Source organism: Muscardinus avellanarius (genome assembly GCF_963383645.1).
Source record: "Muscardinus avellanarius genome assembly, chromosome: 1".
Classification (NCBI taxonomy): Eukaryota; Metazoa; Chordata; class Mammalia; order Rodentia; family Gliridae; genus Muscardinus; species Muscardinus avellanarius.
In genome coordinates, this window is record NC_137786.1 from 28,309,392 (window position 1) to 28,327,560 (window position 18,169).

General features: G+C 41.3%; 1 protein-coding gene across 1 annotated transcript in view; it reads right to left on the reverse strand.

The window, feature by feature from the left end:
- Positions 1–6,395: 6,395 nt before the first annotated feature.
- The window catches only part of GOLPH3 (golgi phosphoprotein 3), a gene marked incomplete at both ends in the record, with an annotated part of 41,384 nt that continues 29,610 nt past the window's right edge, over positions 6,396–18,169 (reverse strand). Inside the window, one exon of the mRNA XM_080700701.1 lies at positions 6,396–6,820. Within this exon, the coding sequence (XP_080556827.1) occupies positions 6,396–6,820 (425 nt within the window). The remainder of the gene's footprint in view (positions 6,821–18,169) is intronic.

An 18,169-nucleotide genomic window follows, 5' to 3' on the forward strand; every position in this document is an offset into this window, starting at 1 on the left:
GATTGATTCGTAACCTAGTTTCCCATCTATTAATTTAATCATGCCTCCCCCCAAAAGTTATGAATCAGTCTTAAATCTGACCTCCAACCAAGTACACTTTTGGTAGAACAATCAGAAATCTCCACCAGGCTGGGCATGGTGGCGCTTACTTGTAATTCCAAAACTTGGGAGGGTGAGGCATTAGGACTCCAAGTTCTCTGCCAGCTTCAGCAATTTATAGAAACCCTCTACAACTTAGTGAGACCCTGTTTTAAAATAAAAGAATTAGCCAGGCATGGTGGCGCACGCTTGTAATCCCCGCGCTTGGGAGGCAGAGACAGGAGGATCGCGCAGGTTCGAAGCCAGCCGCACGCGCTGGCTTAGGAGACCCTGTTTCCAAATAAAAATGTAAAAATAGGTCTGGGAATGTAGCCCGGAGGTAGAAGGGCTTCCAGGAATCCCAGTACCACAAAAAAATAAATAAATAAAAAAATAAAAGAATTAGAGCCAGGCATGGTGGCGCACGCTTGTAATCCCATTATTTGGAGGCAGAGACTGGAGGATCACAGATTGCAGACAGCTTTGCAACTCAGTGAGACTGTTTCAAAAATAAAAAAGACTAAAAGATAGGGCTGGGAATGTAGCTTGGAGGTACAATGCCCCTGGATTGCATTCCCAGTACTGCAAAAATTTTAATTAAGTAATTGGGGATATAGCTCTATAGAGGTAGAATGCCCCTGGTTTCAAAATGAAAAAAAGAAAAGCCTCCATCAAAGCAGACCTTACTGGCACATGTCTGTTATCCCAGTACTTGAGAGACTGAGACAGGAGGATCACAGGTTCTTGGCCAGCCTCAGCAGCTTGGTAAGGGCCACAGCCACTTAACAAGACTCTGTTTCAAAATAAAGTGGGACGTGGGTGTAGCTCAGAAGTACTGCCAAGAAAAAAAAAAATTCACCAATTCCATGTTTCAACACTATACTTATACTTTTCTGAATATTAAAGAAAGCAAAAGCAAAACTTACCACAATTCAGCTCCAAAGACAGGGAAAACCAATTACAACACAAACATAGGGTTAAATCCTGGTGAATCAATAAAAATATCAAGCTCATCAGAAAAATTAAGAAAGAAAGAAAGAGTATGTGCAGGTTATTTACAGAGAAAACGTAAATTATCAGTAAAGACAGTAAGTGATAATTAACTACTCCTCAATAATTAAAATAACTTGATAGTTCTCCCCTCTTATGCCCAAGGCCAGGATTGATGATTTCCTCTCACATTACTGATTAGAATGTAGAGAAGTCAACATGTGCACTGTTAAGTTAAATGTGAATCAACATGAACCACAGAGAATGATTCGGCTTTATCTTTTACATCTCAAAGCATATTCTTTCGCCAAACCCACTTCTATTAATTAATTCTTCCTACAGAATCAGAGATATAAAAATGTGTACAAAAATGTACATTATTTGTAATAAAAATATGAAGATCCAAATGTCCAATAAAGACACTTAACTAAGCTACACAATAAAGCCATTTTTAAAAAAGTTTGCTTATTCTGAACTCTACAAATGGGAGCTACATTATACTACTGTTCTGTTCAAGAGTAAATACCTATGTGATTTTTAGTATTAGGTTGAAAAAGTGTGCAAATCGATTAACCATATTACCTCCCATACCCTATAAAGAATTATCCTAAAAGCTTATGACTAGTAATACTACCATTTTACTGGTGCTGTTAAAGAATATATGACCTTTGTGCAAAACTTACACAAGGCAGGACTATCGTCCTGTGACCCAGAGGGCTGATAAATTACCTCAGTTCTGCACTCCTTAGTCTGGATGAAAGTGAAATGGAGCAGTACTACCTGATGATACGCAGTATGTTTATGAAGAGGCCAAAGAGTTGAAAATTAAATAACTTCATAAAGTAATACCCACAAAACCTTGTGACTGCTGGTTTCCATGCTCCTGGGGCAAGAGCAGCCATGCCTGGCAGTCACGGACCCTTGTCAACTGCAGGTTGGCTGTCCCCACTCACTGGTCCTAGGCCACCATCGAGCCAGTTTGAGGCACCAACCTTGTCAGTTTCTTTTGGGGGATAACCAAATTCAAGGGCTTTCAGTGCTTAAAAGACTTGTACTAAGCTGGGCACAAACATAGAGCTGAATGGTGGAATGAGCCAGAAAGCACTGGTCAATCCTACTGCAGAAGGCCGATGGCATTCTTGGCCATTTGACATGGGTCAATGCTTCTTTCTTCTAAAAAACAGAGAATTCGTTAACTTTTTCAACCCCAAAAGATAATTTAGTAAATTATACCGGGATATCCTTTGATCTGTTTTTGTACCTGAGAAGTTTTTGCATGCCTGCTATTCTGGTTCTGTCTGTCAGAAAAAAGGTTCCTCTTGGTGCTCAAGTAAAAAGAAACAGCCGGGCACAGTAGCCCATGCCTGTAATCCCAGTACTTGAGAGGCTAAGCCAGGATGATTGCAGGTTTGAGGGCAGCTTCAGCAACTTAAAGACCCTTTTTCAAAATAAAAAAAAGGCTAGGGATAATATCCCAGGTGTGGTGGGCCAGATTTATAATCAAAGTACTTGGGAGACTGAGACAGGAGGACTACAGTTCACAGCCAGCCTTGGCAATTTATCAAGGCCCTCTGCAACTTACTGAGATTATTTCAAAATAAAAAATATAATAGTTGCCGGGCGTGGTGCCGCACGCTTGTAATCCCCGCGCTTGGGAGGCAGAGACAGGAGGATCGCGCAGGTTCGAAGCCAGCCGCGCGCGCTGGCTTAGGAGACCCTGTTTCCAAATAAAAATGTAAAAATAGGTTTGGGAGTGTAGCCCAGAGGTAGAAGGGCTTCCAGGAACCCCAGCACCACCAAAAAAAATAAAAATAAAAAAAAAATAAAATAGTCTGAGAGTGTACCTCAGAGGCAGAATGCCCCTGAGATCAATCCTCAGTACCAAAAAATAAAAATAAACAAATAAAAAGGAACAAGCTAGGCACACTGGAGCATGCCTCTCATCCCAGGGCTTGCGAGACTGAGTCAAGAGAATTACAGTTCAAGGCCAGCCTTAGCAATTTAGAGATTCTCAGCAACCTACTGAAACCCCGTTTCAAAACAAAAAAATAAAAAGAGCTGGAGGTATAGCTCACACACACACACACACACACACACACACACACACACACACACACCCCTCTGTAGTTGAATGCCATCACTATTGCTCAATCAGTTTGGGATCAAAACTTTCTGGATACTGTGAGACTGAGCAAAGCATCCTCTCTGTGCCTGTTCTTCATTAAATGAAGACTAGTAACCATAGCTTAAGGACGTCAGATGAGATATAAAAGACCTCACTAGGTACAGAACCTGCATTTAGTAAGCTTCTGTTAGAGCGCCACATTACAGGTTGCTTTCAGAAAAGTCATCAAACAATACCTGAAGGAACCAAAGGACAGAGCAAGTACTGCTGGCTCGCACAGCGGTGTTTATTAGCATTACTGTAAAGCCCCACTCTTTGATCCTTGGTTCCATTTCCTCTTTTCTGTGGTACTAGGGATGGAACCCAGGGGCATTCTACCTCCGAGTGACACCCCCATTCTTTATTTCTGTATTTCTTTATTCTTTATTTTGAAAGAGGGTCTCACTGGGTTGCAAAGGGCCTCACTAAGTAGCTGAGGCTGTCCGTGAACCGAGATTCTCCTGTCTCAGCCTCCCAAATGCTGGGATTACAAGCGTGCGCCACCACACCACGCCCGGCTTGGTTCTGACAACTTTTAACCAGTAACATTAAGCTGTGGAAATACTGCTCCTACCCTATAGTAATTATACTATATTTCCACACAGATATATCATTCCTGCTTTACAGAGGACTATAAGCAACATCTTAGAAAAGTCCTGGATATCACCTGCCCCTCTGAATTGTACATCTCTCCTTTTCTATGGGCATAGAAACATCATCCTGAATTGTGGAGACACACAGGACTGAGCGTGCACTCTGCTCCAAACACTGACACAAGTGCAGGCCAGGCCCCTTTCCCTTGTGCAGACATTAGAAAGTAGCCACCACTTTGCTTCTAACATTTTTCCAATAAAAAATCAGTAAACTTCACCTGATAAAAAATTTCAGCACACTAGAATGAGCTTCAAGTATCCTTTTATTTTGGTGTTACTGGGGATGGAACGCGGGGTCAGTCTACCACTGAGCTACCTCCAGCCCTTTGTATTTTTTATTTCAAAATTGGGTCTAAGTTACCAGATGCTGACATCCAAACACGGATGCTTCTGCCTCATCCTTCCAAGTACTGCAATTACGGGTGTGAGCCACTACACCCTGCTACAAGTATCCACTTATGGGAAAAAAATTTAAACATTTCTACATGTAATTACCACCCTGCTGTCATTTTCGGAGGAAAGGGGGTTTTTGGGGTTTGTTGTTGTTGTTGTTGTTGTTGTTTGTTTGTTTTTGATGACAGAGGGTCTAAAGCTAAGTTGCCAGGCTGGCTTCAGCCTCCCAGTAGCTAGGATTCAAGGTATGTGCCACTGTGCCCTGCTAAGATTATCTGCCCTGTTAAGAAAATCTGCCTTTTTCTATGCCTTAACATGGGGGGATGAAACTATAGTCTATGGCCAGTTGCCTGCTTTTGTAAAGTTTTATTGAAACAAGCCTAGCCCTTTATTTCTATTGTCCACGACAGTTTTCATTCAGCAGAATTGAGTATTGCCAACAAATATCATATGTGGCTCACAAAGCCAATAATACTATCTGGGTCTTCAGAAAAAGTTTGCCAAGTGCTACACTAAAATATTACAATGTTATACTTAAGTAAACCTTCATTTGAAAGCAAATGAAGGAACACGAAAATAAAAAAGACATGCTTGCTCTGATTCAGGCACTTTCAAGATCATAGTTTATTACTCCAGATAAAAAGATAGTATACATATTAGGGAATCCCTTAAAATTCAATTCTAGAGTTATATACCATCTAGTACTTTTGCAGTGAATGTTAACCAAAAAAATTTCTAAACACCTGAAAGCCCCACTATTCACAGAAACTATGGTAATAAAAATTGACATTTAATTTGTTCAATGTATATAGTATTTACATTATGAAACCAAAGGTGGTACGAGAAACCGTGATAAAGAAATAGTAAAAAATAAACTTTAAAAAGCAAAGATTTATAGTCTTACAATGTGCTAAGTATCATAATTGTATATAAAAATTAAAACAGCAGAGCTTTCTGTTACAAAACTCTTAATCATCTGAGTTGTAGTCATTATTTGCTACCAATTTACATGCAACATCTGCTAGGACTGACATTTGATTTTTTTCTTCTCCCAAGAAAATATGAGTAGATAAATGACATTTCAGAGCAGACATTAATTTACTTGTTGACAGAAAAAGAAAACTGTACTCAAGATTAGTACTGGTAACAAGCCTCTTCCCTACAGAAATCAAAAAACTATTAAGACCCCCCCAGCCAAAAATAAAAATAACAAATTAAAAAAACCCAAAAAGAGATGCATAGGCAAAAAGTACCATGAATGGCAGAGCTCAAAAAAATCCCAGCACCAATCAGATACACATCTTTTCTCTCTCCTTCAATGATGAGAGGTCTATTTTGCCATCAAATTAACAATGACTGAAGTAAGGGGCACCAGGTGTAAAACTAATGAAATCTTGCAAAATACTAAGATGGGGCAGGGGTGGCCTGAAGAAGGGGTAATTTATATATAATTCAAACTATATACAGCATAACTGGAATGCAGCTCATCCCAAACTGGCTTTGTGAAACAATTGGACCTTTATGATTTAATAGTTAAAATTATAACAAGTGCAATAATACAATAGATTTACATGGGAAGCAAAAATCCAAGGGGCATTTTATATTAAGTATTTACTGTGCTGGCTGTTTCAATTTAAAAATAATTTGTTAAGTATACATCTCAACTGAGGTCTATGTATAAAATGTCCTAATAGATACAGATATTTACCTTTGGTGAGTTGAAGGCCTTGTTGTGACTTCTGTCTGAACTGTAGGCAGAACTGCTAGATGTTCGTGCACAAGTGGGAAAACTCAAGCTGAGGTAACCCAAAAGCTGTGCATATGAGGTGACTGGAGGTACTCTGAGATTCAAAGCATACCAGAAACCCAAAATAGGTACAGTGAAAATGGCAACAGGGAATGGAATGCCAATATGGCAGTAAAAATTGTTAAAAACACAAAGAGGAAGGCCTCTCGTACCAGCAGAATCCTGCATACATACAAAAAAGAAAAAGCCACCCACCATTTCCTAAAACAAAATCCAATTACAATGTGGGAAAGTACAAACTACAGAAAACCAGAAGTCGATAGAAGAAAAACTACTGGTTTACATGAAAGAAAAGGTTTAGTTCTGACAGTCACTTGGTGAATGCCGCCACCACCGCCCACAGAACCTCGCTGGTGTTGGCCTTCAAACATTCCACTTCTGGGTCCAGGTCGAGAAGCTGCCGCACTCTCTTGGTGGCTAAATCATACTGCTCGTCCAGAAGAGGAGCAAAAGCGTTCTCCAGGACATCCGAGGCATGGGCTAGGTAGATGAGGGCCAGCAAGCGCTTGTCCATGCGATGTGGGTCATTGACCCATTTGTCAAGAACCGCTTCCTGTACCTTCTTGATGAGGCGCTGCTTGATGTTGTTGTTGGTGAGAGGGTGTGTCGTCATGTCAAAAAGTAGGAAGTTTTGTTTCTCTGTTGTCAGTACACCTTTTTCCACCAGGTTTTTAGCTAATCGTTCCCGTACATTTCTTAATTGATAATGCAATTTTAATGGATTCCATGTCTCACCTAAGCAAAAAAGTTTAGAAGTTAGAAATGATGAGTGTTACTTGCTATTTTTGCAGAAATGTTGTCCTATTAAAATGGACACTAAAATCTGACCCCCCCCCAAAATAAAATTGTTCTGCTTCCCAACTAGACCATGAAGCCCATAAGGCTGAACCTTTTATTCTAAACACCAGGCACATCTTGGGTACAGTCACTCAAAAGTCTAAACTGGTAGCATGTGGTGGCGCAGGCTTGTAAGCCAGTATTTTGGAGGCTGAGACAGAAGGATCACAATCACAGCCAGCCTCAGTTACTTAGTGAGGCCCTCTGCAACTCAGTGAGACCCTGTTTCAAAATAAAGGATAAAAAACAGGGCTGGGGGAGTAGCTCAGAGGAAGAATACCCCTGGGTTCCATCCCTAGTACCACAATAGATGCACAGATAGGAAAGAAGGGCTGGGAGTATAGCTCAGAGGTACAATGCCCCTGGGTTCGATTACCAATACTAAAAAAGAAAGGGGGGGGGGGGCCTAAGAATGTAGCTCACAGGGAGAATTCCCCTGGTTTCAGTCCTCAGTACCACCAAAAAAAAAAAAAAAAAAAAAAAAAATCTAATCTGAAAGTAGTCTTCAAACCATAGTCACCCTTAGCCTAATGGGAAAATAAGCCAAATACTAAGTTTCCACCACCCTCCAGCTGTTGTCAAAAAGTAGACAACAGAAAAATAAGTTTCTCTACAACAAAATAAGTTTCTGCAACAAAAAGACAAAGGGGGGGGGAGGCTTCCTGGTTGTATGCTATTTCTGAAAATGCCACATATACATAGTTTATAAAGATAGAAAGCTTGTATGGTACAAATAAAATGTCTACAATTTTAATTCCACCATCTATGCATACTTTTGAGAAAAGATTTAAGAGAAAACCAAATTATTTTTGCTATAATGTTTTTTCCTTATAGAAGATTAGAAGGAAATGTATCAAAATATTAACCTTGATTATCTTTTGGATTATGTGTGGCAAATTTTCTTTTTTACATATTCTGTATTTTCCAAGGACCAATAAACACATAACTATTTTTTCAGTTTGGAAAAATAGTATAGAATTTCCTAAATTAAAACATGTTAAAGATCAACCATAGTACTTTAAAGATCAACCATGGTACTTGAGAGGCTGAGACAGAAGAAATAGCAGGTTTGAGGCTAGCCTCAGCAATTCAGCAAGACCTTATTTCAAAATAAAAAATAAAAAAGGGCTGGGGGGTGTGTAGTTTGGAGGTAGAATATCGTTGGTGTTCAATCCCCAGGACCAAAAAAAAAATAAATAAATAATCAACCACTGGCATCATCATTTTTGTGTGTACATGGTACTGGGGACTGAACCCATGGACATTCTACCTCTGAGCAATACCCTCAGCCCTATTTTATTTTATTTTATTTTATTTTAAAGCACGGTCTCATTAAGTTACAGAAGGCTTCGCTAAATTAGTGAGGCTCAGAAACCTGTGATACTCCTATCTCAAAGTACTAGGATTACAAGCATAGGAATACAAGAGTGCACCATCATGTCCAGCTCAGACATCATTATTAGTTGCAAGGTCCAAGGTTTTTGTAACACTGAGAGAAAACTTAAAACTATTCTGCTCATTACAGAAGACAATAACAATATAGAGCTATTAAAATTTAAAATAAAAGCTAGGCATGGTGGCCCACACTTGTAATCCCAGTACTTGAGAGGCAGGTTCAAAGCCAGCCTCAGAAACTTGGGAGGCCCTCTACAACTTAATGAGACCCTGTTTCAAAATAAAGAATAAAATAGGGCTAGAAGTGTAGCTCAGGGGTAGAACACACCTGGGTTCCAACCCCAGTACCACAAAAAAAATAATAATAAAGTTCCAGTGGATGACAACACCTTAAAATATATTACTACTAGCCAGGCATGTTGGTGCACACTTGTAATCCCAGCATTTAGGAGGCTGAGACGGGAGGATCACAGTTCGCAGATAGCCTCAGCTACTTGGTGAGGCACTCCGTAACTTAGTGAGACCCTGTTTCAAAATAAAAAACAGGGCAGGGGTGTAGCTCAGAGGTCGAATGCCCCCTGGGTTCCATCCCCAGGCCCATAAATAAATAAATAAATAAATAAATAAATAAATAAATAAATAAATAAATAAATAAAACACGTGCACGCACACTCAGTTGGCCATAGACAAGTATTTTACCAAATGACTGAATACAGGCCGATGATAAGAGTAGCAAGTCAACCATGGACTTGCCTTCCTCACCATAATTAGAAATCTGGGTAAAATATAGTAACAACCATCTTCCAATACTGGTCAAAAAGTGGCCCAGAGTAGTGACCCCTGAGGGAAACCTAGGCGAGCCGAAGCTGACTATCTGCATGCACATACCAGGAAACAGAGCAGCAAAGGAAAAAGACCCACCAGAGCACTGCAGTCACTCTGCATTAAGAAGTCAGCGGCCAGAGGTCAAGGTAGCCAATGTGCAAAGCAGAGTATTGGAGAAAAGAAAGCTATGCAGAGAGAGGGGGTCTAGAAACCCACATGGTACTTCCTTGAGTCCCTGGCTAAACACTAAGCTGACCTGTTAAGGTGAGAAACTTCAAGGCATGTAAAAGAACAAATACCAGAAAGCTGTCAGGGGAACAATTCCAAGGGTTCACAGACAGCTGGGGAAAAACCTGAGTGCCAACTAGCCTTAGTGGAATGGCCTTATTGGACAAGCAGAAGGAACCTCAGAAGGATGACTTCTTAGCAGGACGGCTAAATTCTGCCCTGAGTGAAGATCACGCTAGACCTGCCCTAACAAAGCTTATTTATTTACACATCCAGCCCTGGGGGGGGGGGGGTTACTGGGGATGGAACCCAGGGCATTCTACCTTCAAGCTACACCCTCAGCCCTATTTAACTCTTTAATTTTGAAACAAGGTCTCACTGAGTTGTGGAGGCCTTGCTAAGTTGCTATAGCAGGCTGCAAGCCTGTGATCCTTCTAGCTCAGCCTCCCAAGTGCTGGATTCCAAGTGTGCACCACTATGCCCAGCTTACTTTTGGCTTTTAAAACAGGGTCTCACTGGGTTGTTAAGAGCCTCACTATTTGCTGAGGCTGTCCTCAAACCTGAGAACCTCCTGTCTCAGACTCTCAGGTACTGAGATTACAGGTGTGCACAACCACACGTGGCCTAACAAAGCTTTAAAAGAAGTTGATTCACAAGTAACTGTCTACCAAAACAAAATTTAATACTTTTTTTTTTTTGGTGTTGGTGGTACTGAGGATTGAACCCAGGGACATTCTGGCTCTGAGCTACACCGCCTGCCCTATTTTTATATTTTTATTTTGAAACAAGGTCTCACTAGACTGATGAGAAAGTCTTGCTGCTTGCTGAGGCTGGCCATAAACCTGCAATCCTCCTGTCTCAGCCTTCCAAGTACTGAAATTATAAGCATGTGCCACTACATCCGGCATAAAATTTAATAGTCTTTAAAGACTACAAAATTCACCACTCAACACTCTAATATTCAAAATATTCAGCATTCAATTTTTAAAAAAACATTAGATCTACAAAAAATAAAATGTGACCCAAGAGTGAAAAAAAATCAAGGAAAAAGACAACCAAATCAGACATGACCCAGAGATGATAGAACAGACAAGGACTTAAGTCAGCTATTATAAGTATTTAAATAATTTAATGAGAAGTATGCATACAATAAAAAACGAGAGCTACTTTAATAAAGGATAATCTGAAACTACCCATTTTGCAGTCAAATTATGATTTCAGGCACAGTGCACATGTATAATCCCAACGACTCGGGAGAATGAAGGAGTAGGACTGCAAGTCAAAGCTAGATTCAGTAATTTCATAAGGCTCCTACACAAAAGCAAAAAGTGCAAACAGGGCTGGGATGTAACTTAGTGGTAAAAGCATTCCTGGGTTCAATCTTCAGTATTGGGGGAGGGAAGAATTATGTGGTGACAGGCTATTAACAAGTAAATGAGGTCATCTAATGGATTTAAAAACATTTTCCCAGTATGAAAAGAGCTGGCCAGTTTCCACAAAAAAAAGCCAATTACTGCATTCAGTATCCTTGGTAATTCCAAAAGGGAAAGAGCTAAAATATATTTGGGACCCTATTAGATTTAAATATCTAATTAGGTATTTTATATATCTATACACACATATGAAGTAACCTTATATGAAATCAGACCATCTTAAGGAAATTTCTAAATGATGAAATTAATTTTTTCTTAAGAGACACATTAATTTACATTTTTTGGTTCTTTAAAAATATTCTGATGGACCCGGAAGGACCCCGTAGTCCGGACCCCTGGGCCCCCGACCCTGGGCAGGTGGGCAGGCACTGGCAGGGCGCCCCTAGGCGACCCCCCTCTCCACTCAGAAGGACCCCGTGGTCCAGGCCCCTGGACCCCTGACCCTGGGCGGGTGGGCAGGCGCTGGCGGGGCGCCCCTAGGCAACCCCCCTCTCCACCCGGAAGGACCCCGTGGTCCAGGCCCCTGGCCCCTGACCCTGGGCGGGTGGGCAGGCGCTGGTGGGGCGCCCTCAGGCGACCCCCCTCTCCACCCGGAAGGACCCCGTGGTCCGGGCCCCTGGCCCCCGACCCTGGGCAGGTGGGCAGGGGCTGGCGGGGCACCCCTAGGCGAACCCCTCTTCACCCGGAAGGACCCTGTAAAAAAGGAAAAGAAAAAGAAAAAAGGAAAATATCGGAGAGGGGGTCAAGGAAGTAGCGGATGCCAGGATACTGGAGATGCAGACAGAACTTATCCAAATGAATTGGAATTATTGGAAAAATTCCCCGCTAAAGAGAACTGCTTCTTCTCTACATTGTTAAGAATCTTGGACATCACCTGTAAGGAGAGACACTTTAGCGGAGACCAAGGAGAAAGGCGGTGCTGAAAGTGGTCTCCGTGTTGGCGGTGGAGAATTGTATTCAGGAGAAGCAGAAATCGGAGCCTACCAAACTTATTTATTTATTTTTTTGGGGGGAGAAATTACACCAAAGGTTGAATGCTACCGTCACGCATGCTTAGGAAGACTGGACAACATTCAGAGTGGTAAAAGAGCTTGGGAAAGATTTGAAATGGTGGAGGCAGTGGCAATGGCAGTGGCCAGTACTCAGGGGAGGCAGAGATCTGGTACATTACACCTGGAACCTTTGAAGTAATGACCCCAGAGGCAGAATGCTACCACCACCATGCACCCTCAAGAACGTGGGACAAATTGTTGGGCGAAGAGGGTGCTCGAATTAGAACCTGCTAAGGGGTGAGGCCGGCAACGGACACAGCAAAGCTGGGATCAGAGCCTGCCGTGAGGCAAGGCCAGTGCTGGGGCCTCCGAGGCCGGGATGAGAGCCTGTCGAGGGGTTAGGCCGGTGCCAGGGCCACTGGCCAGCATCGGAGCCTTCCGTGAGGCAAGGCCTCCGAGGCCAGGATCAGAGCCTGCCGAGGGGTTAGGCCGGTGCTGGGGCCAACGAGGCCGGGATCGGAGCATGCCATGAGGCAAGGCTGGTGCTGGGGCCTCCGGGACCAGGATCGGAGCCTGCCAAGGGGTTAGGCAGGTGCTGGGGCCAGCGAGGCCGGGATCGTAGCCTACCGCGAGGCAAGGCCGATGCTGGGGCCTCCGAAGCCGGGATCAGAGCCTGCTGAGGGGTTAGGCCAGTGCCGGGGCCACTGGCCGGCATCGGAGCCTTCCGTGAGGCAAGGCCGCTACTGAGGCCTCCGAGGCCTGGATCGGAGCCTGTCGAGGGGTTAGGCCGATGCCGGGGCCATCGGCTAACATCGGAGCCTGCCGAGAGGAAGGCTGGTGCTGGAGCCTCTGAGGCCGGGATCAGAGCCAGCTGAGGGGTTAGGCCAGTGAGACCAGAACCGGGGCCTCTCAGGCAAGGCCGCTGCTTGAGCCAGCGAGGTCTGGATCAGTCCACCAGGTAGCCAGGCCACAACTGGGGCCGTCAAGAGTGGGGTCGGTATTTGCAACGTAGCATGCAGAGAAATATTGCAGAAAATAAAACCAGATGCGTCCCCTAATCAGCAATAACTAGGAGGAAAGGGGCAACCGGAAGTGGTCGAGCTATAGAAAGGGCCCTCTAGTGGAGCAATTAAGGTGACCAATCAGAGGGTATGGAATAGGGGAGGATGGAGCCTCTTTAAAAAGCAGGAGGTACATAAACATATGTATCAAAGTTAATCACCAAACAAGCATGGGATCCAGAGAGGGGGAGGGAATGGGATGGGGAGTGGATGAGGGCTAATTGGATGATGTGTGCTTGTATATCCTCTCAAGTCTTATATTCCAATGTGATGTATTGATTACAATGCACCAATAAAAATAAATTTAAAAAAATATTCTGATGGCCAAGTGGGTGATGCACACTTGTAACCCCAGCATTCGGGAGGCAAAGACCAGAGGATCCCAGTTCCTGGACAGCCTTAGCTACTTAGCAAGGCCCTTAGCAACTAAGTGAGACCTTGTTTCAAAAAAGAAAAAAAGACTAAAAAACAGGACTGGGAGTGTAGCTTGGAGGTAGAATGCCCCTAGGTTCCATCCCTAGTAACACACACACACACACACACACACACACACACACACACACACACACACAATAACAACAACAACAACAAGAATAAATGCTGGGTGTGGTGGTGCACACTTGTAATCCCACCACTCTGGAGTCTGAGACAGGAAGATCCGGGTTCGCAGCCAGCCTCACTTACTTAGTGAGGCTCTTTGCAACTCAGTGAGACCCCGTTTCAGATCCCATTTCAAAATAAAGAACAAAAAATCGGGCTGGGGGTGTGGCTCAGAGATAGAATGCCCCTGAGTTCCACCGCCAGTATCACAAAAAATTAAATACATACATACATACATACATACATACATACATACATACATAGGAATAAACTTAACCAAGGAGGTAAAAGATCTCTAGGAAGAAAATTATAAAACATTGAAAAAAGAAATCGAAGAAGATCTTAGAAGATGGAAAGATTTTTCGTGTTCATGAATAGGCAGAATAAATATCATCAAAATGGCTACCCTTCCAAAAGTGATCTACAAATTCAACGCAATACCCATTAAATTACCAAGATCATTCCTCACAGACATAGAAAAATCATCCTTAAATTCATCTGGAAGAAAAAGAAACCCAGAATAGCCAAAGTAGTTCTCAGCAACAAAAATCATGCAGGAGGAATCAATCACAGTACCTGACTTTAAACTGTATTACAAAGTCATTGTAATAAAAATAGCATAGTATTGATACAAAAACAGATACATAGACCAATGGAGCAGAATAGAAGACCCAGAAACAAATTGACACACTTACAGCCAATTGACTTTTTACAAAGGGGCCAAAAACATACACTGAAAGAAAGTCTGTTCAACAAATGGTGTTGGCAAAACTGGTTAACCATATGCAGAAAAATGGAAATTAATCCCACTTCCTCACCCTGCACAAGAGTCAATTCAAGATGGATCAAAGATTTGGAAATTAGACCAGAGAACTTGAAGCTCCCTGAAGAAGGCATAGGTCCAACACTGCAACACATAGGTACAGATACAAACTTTCTCAACAAGACCCCAAAGACACAAGAAACTAAAAGGCAAATCAAAACGAAGGATTGCATGAAACTGAAGAGCTTCTATACAGCAGAGGAAACTGCCAAGAACCTCAATCGAGAGCCAACAGAATGGGAGATTTTTGCCACCTACACCTCTGCTACAGTACTAATATCTAGAATATACAGAGAACTCAAGAAACTCAGCACTATGAAAACAAATAACCCAACCAAAAATGGGCATGTGAATTAAATAGACATTTCACAAAGGAAGAAATTCAAATGGCCAATAAATGCATGAAAAAATTCTCAACATCACTGGCAAACAGAGAGATGCAAATCAAAACTACCCTGAGATTTCAACTAACTCCAACTAGAATGGCAACCATTCAAAACACAAACAACAACAGATGCTGGCGAGGATGTGGAGAAGTGGGAACTCTAAGACATTGTTGGTGGGATTGCAAATTAGTGCAACCACTTTGGAAAACAGTATGGGGAATCCTCAGAAGAATGGGAACAAATCTACCATTTGATCCAGCAATACCACTCCTGGGTATCTACCCAAAAGAAAGGAAACCAAACTACCAAACTAAAGCATGTGTATCTATATTCACAGCTGCACAATTCACCATTGCCAAACTATGGAACCAGCCAGGATGTCCATCAACAAACAGATGAATGGATTACAAAACTGTGGGACATGTACACAATGGAATTTTACTCAACCATAAAGAAAAACACAATTGCATCATTTACAGGAAAATGAATGGAACTAGAGGACTAAGTGATATTAGTCAGTCACAAAAAATAAGAAATCAGATGCTTTCCCTAATATGCAAAAGCTAAGGAGAAATGGGTAACAGGAGGAACTCTAGATGGAGAAGGAGATCCTATAGAGGAGCAAATAAGGCAACCTAGCTGAGGGGATGGGAGGGGGGAAGAGGGAAACTCTCTAAAGCACATGATGCACTTATCCAAGTCGATCACTAAGCCAAGCATGTGAAGGAGGGATGGGGAGGGAATAAGGTGGGGATTAGGTAAGGGCTAATTGGGTGATGTGTGCATACATGTCTACAGAAGTCTTTTTTATCTCATTAAGATGTATGACTACAATGCACCAATTAAAAAAAATTCAAAAAAAGAATAAATAAATAAATAAATATTTTTGAAAAAAAAGGACTGGGGATGTAGTTCAGAGGTAGAATGCCCCTGGGTTCCATTCCCAGTACTAGAAAAAAAAAAAAGAAAAAAGAAAAAAGTAAAGAATAAAAAAACAAGGCTAGAGGTATAGCTCAGAGGTAAAATGTCCCTGAGTTCCCAAGTACCAAATCCCCAGTTGACCAAAAAAAAAAAAAGTACCATTCTAAAATTAAATATACATATAATTTGCAAATATTCAAAGAAGTATTATCCCCTGACAACTCTATCTAATTAGGTATTACTGCTCTAATATGCTTAAGTTGTCACAAAACCAAAGTATAGCAGAACATATGACAAGCCACCCAACTTAAACTTAATAAGTCAAACATTTGGAAGGAATTTTGTGCTCCAGATAACATATTAGCCATTGATTTCCAAACAGGTAAAAAAATAAAGAGAAAAGTGAATAAGTCTAAGAAATCCAGAGCTAAAATTCTCTTTGCAGGCCTAAGGGGAAAAAAATCCCTCTAATGCTGCTACACATTTTTCTTCTTACTCAAGGGCATTAAGTGGAATTAACAGCTTATAGTTACTGTTTACTGCACTAAAGTCACATTACGATTACTCTCACCTTACCTTTAATTAAATCTTATTTACAACCAATAGAACATGTAATGCTTACAAAGTTCCTGTGAGAAATTTCAACTCCAAAGTATGCTGTTACTAAAAATGAGAAGAGCCTAAACAAAAACCCACCTTCAAATAAGGTGTTCCATTTATGATTGGACCTTCTCATGGGCAACCATTTCTGCCTCAGAGGAAGAAATAAAAAGAGACCAAGCCATCTTCTTTTGTAGCAATTCCCTGGAAAAGGGCAAATCATGTGTGCTCACTCCAACAAAAAGTAGATTATCAAATCTCCTCGAATACAAAAACTGAAGTGGGTTATTCAAATCTCTTCAGATATAAAAAATGAAGTGAGTTATTCCGATCTCTTGAATAAACCAAGATTTGGGTTATTCAAATAAGCAAGATTTGAATAACCCAAATCTCTTCAGATATAAAAAATGAAGTGAGTTATTCCGATCTCTTCATATACAAAAAAGATATCTCATAAGTAGAAGGTTGAAACAATATGGGAAATATCCCAAATACTGTATAATACTTCTTTGGTACACAAGAAAAAAGGTACAATGAAATAAAAAGAGTGGTCAAAGTATTTTGGTATCTTGAAAGTTCCAAAAAATAAGTATCATCTGAGTTAAATATAATTAAGACAGCAGTATAAGGATAAGAGCAGGGAAGAACTAGTGAAGATACAATAAAGGTTTAATCTATACTAGTTACTAAATATTTAGTCCCTTCAATTTAAGAGTAATGCAAGTTGGGCATGGTGGCACATGCCTGTAATCCCAGCATTTGGAAGGCTAAGACAGGAGGATCCCGGTTCTCAGACAGTCTCAGTTACTTAGTGACACTCTTTGCAACTCAGTAAGACCATGTTTCAAAAGAAAGAATAAAAGATGGGACTGGGAATGTAGCTTGGAGGTAGAATGCCCCTGGGTTCCATCCCCAGCACTGAGAAGAAAAAAAGAAAAAAAAAGTACTGCAAACCTTTTGAGGACTTTGCAATAAATACTTGATGAACAGTGCTTGAACTCCTGGGTTAAAAGATGTTACTGTGATCCACTGTTACTAATTAACCCCTAAATTTTTCATTGTATATGTGAAAAGACTTGATAAATTAAACATGGAAATATAAGCTATACAGAATTTACTTATAATTCACCCTTTTGGTAAAGGAAGAATATATGAAACATATTTTGCAAGAAGTATATATAAAGATGAAAAGTTCTTCAAAGCTTATAAGCCAGGCATAGTGGTGCATGCTTGTAATCCCAGTACTTGAGGCTGAGACAGGAGGATTGTAGGTTCAAGGCTAGCCTTGGTACTTAGGGTGCATCTTAGTGAGACAGTTTCAAAATAAAGAATAAAAAAAAAAAAGAGCTGGGGGTGTGGCTTAGAAGTAGAATGCCCTGGGTTCAATTCCTAGTACTGCCAAGGGGGAAAAAAAAAAAAAATCAAACTATATCCACTGCTTAACAATCACTTTAATCACTTTGATGGAAAATGACACACTATAGGCACCTAAATAATTTTGCTAGGAAGAGCTCTTATATTCCTTGGGGTGTAGGGTGCTGCTGGGGACTGAACCCAGGGACATTCTATCTCTGAGCTACACCTCCAGCCCTAATTTTTATTCTTTTTATTTTGGAACAGGGTTTCACTAAGCTGTGGAAGGCCTCACTAAGTAGCTGAGGTTGGCTACAAACCTGAAATCCTCCTGTCTCAGCCTCCCAAATACTGGGACTACAAGGGTGTGCCACCACACTTAGCTCTCCTGAATATATTTAAAAAGCTATAGCAATTTTGTGATGAAAAAAGCTTTCTGGTGACCTCTTGAATGATTGATGTGGTTTCTATTTATTAAAAAAAAAAAAAACCCACATCCCCCCATCAAAAAAAAAAAAAAAAAAAGCTGTAGCAGTTTGTTTGATAAAGTGAGCAGTCTAGTGACACCTGGAATCAAACTGATCAACCTTAAGTCTTAACTTCAGAAAGCTAGCCAGGTGTGGTGCTGCA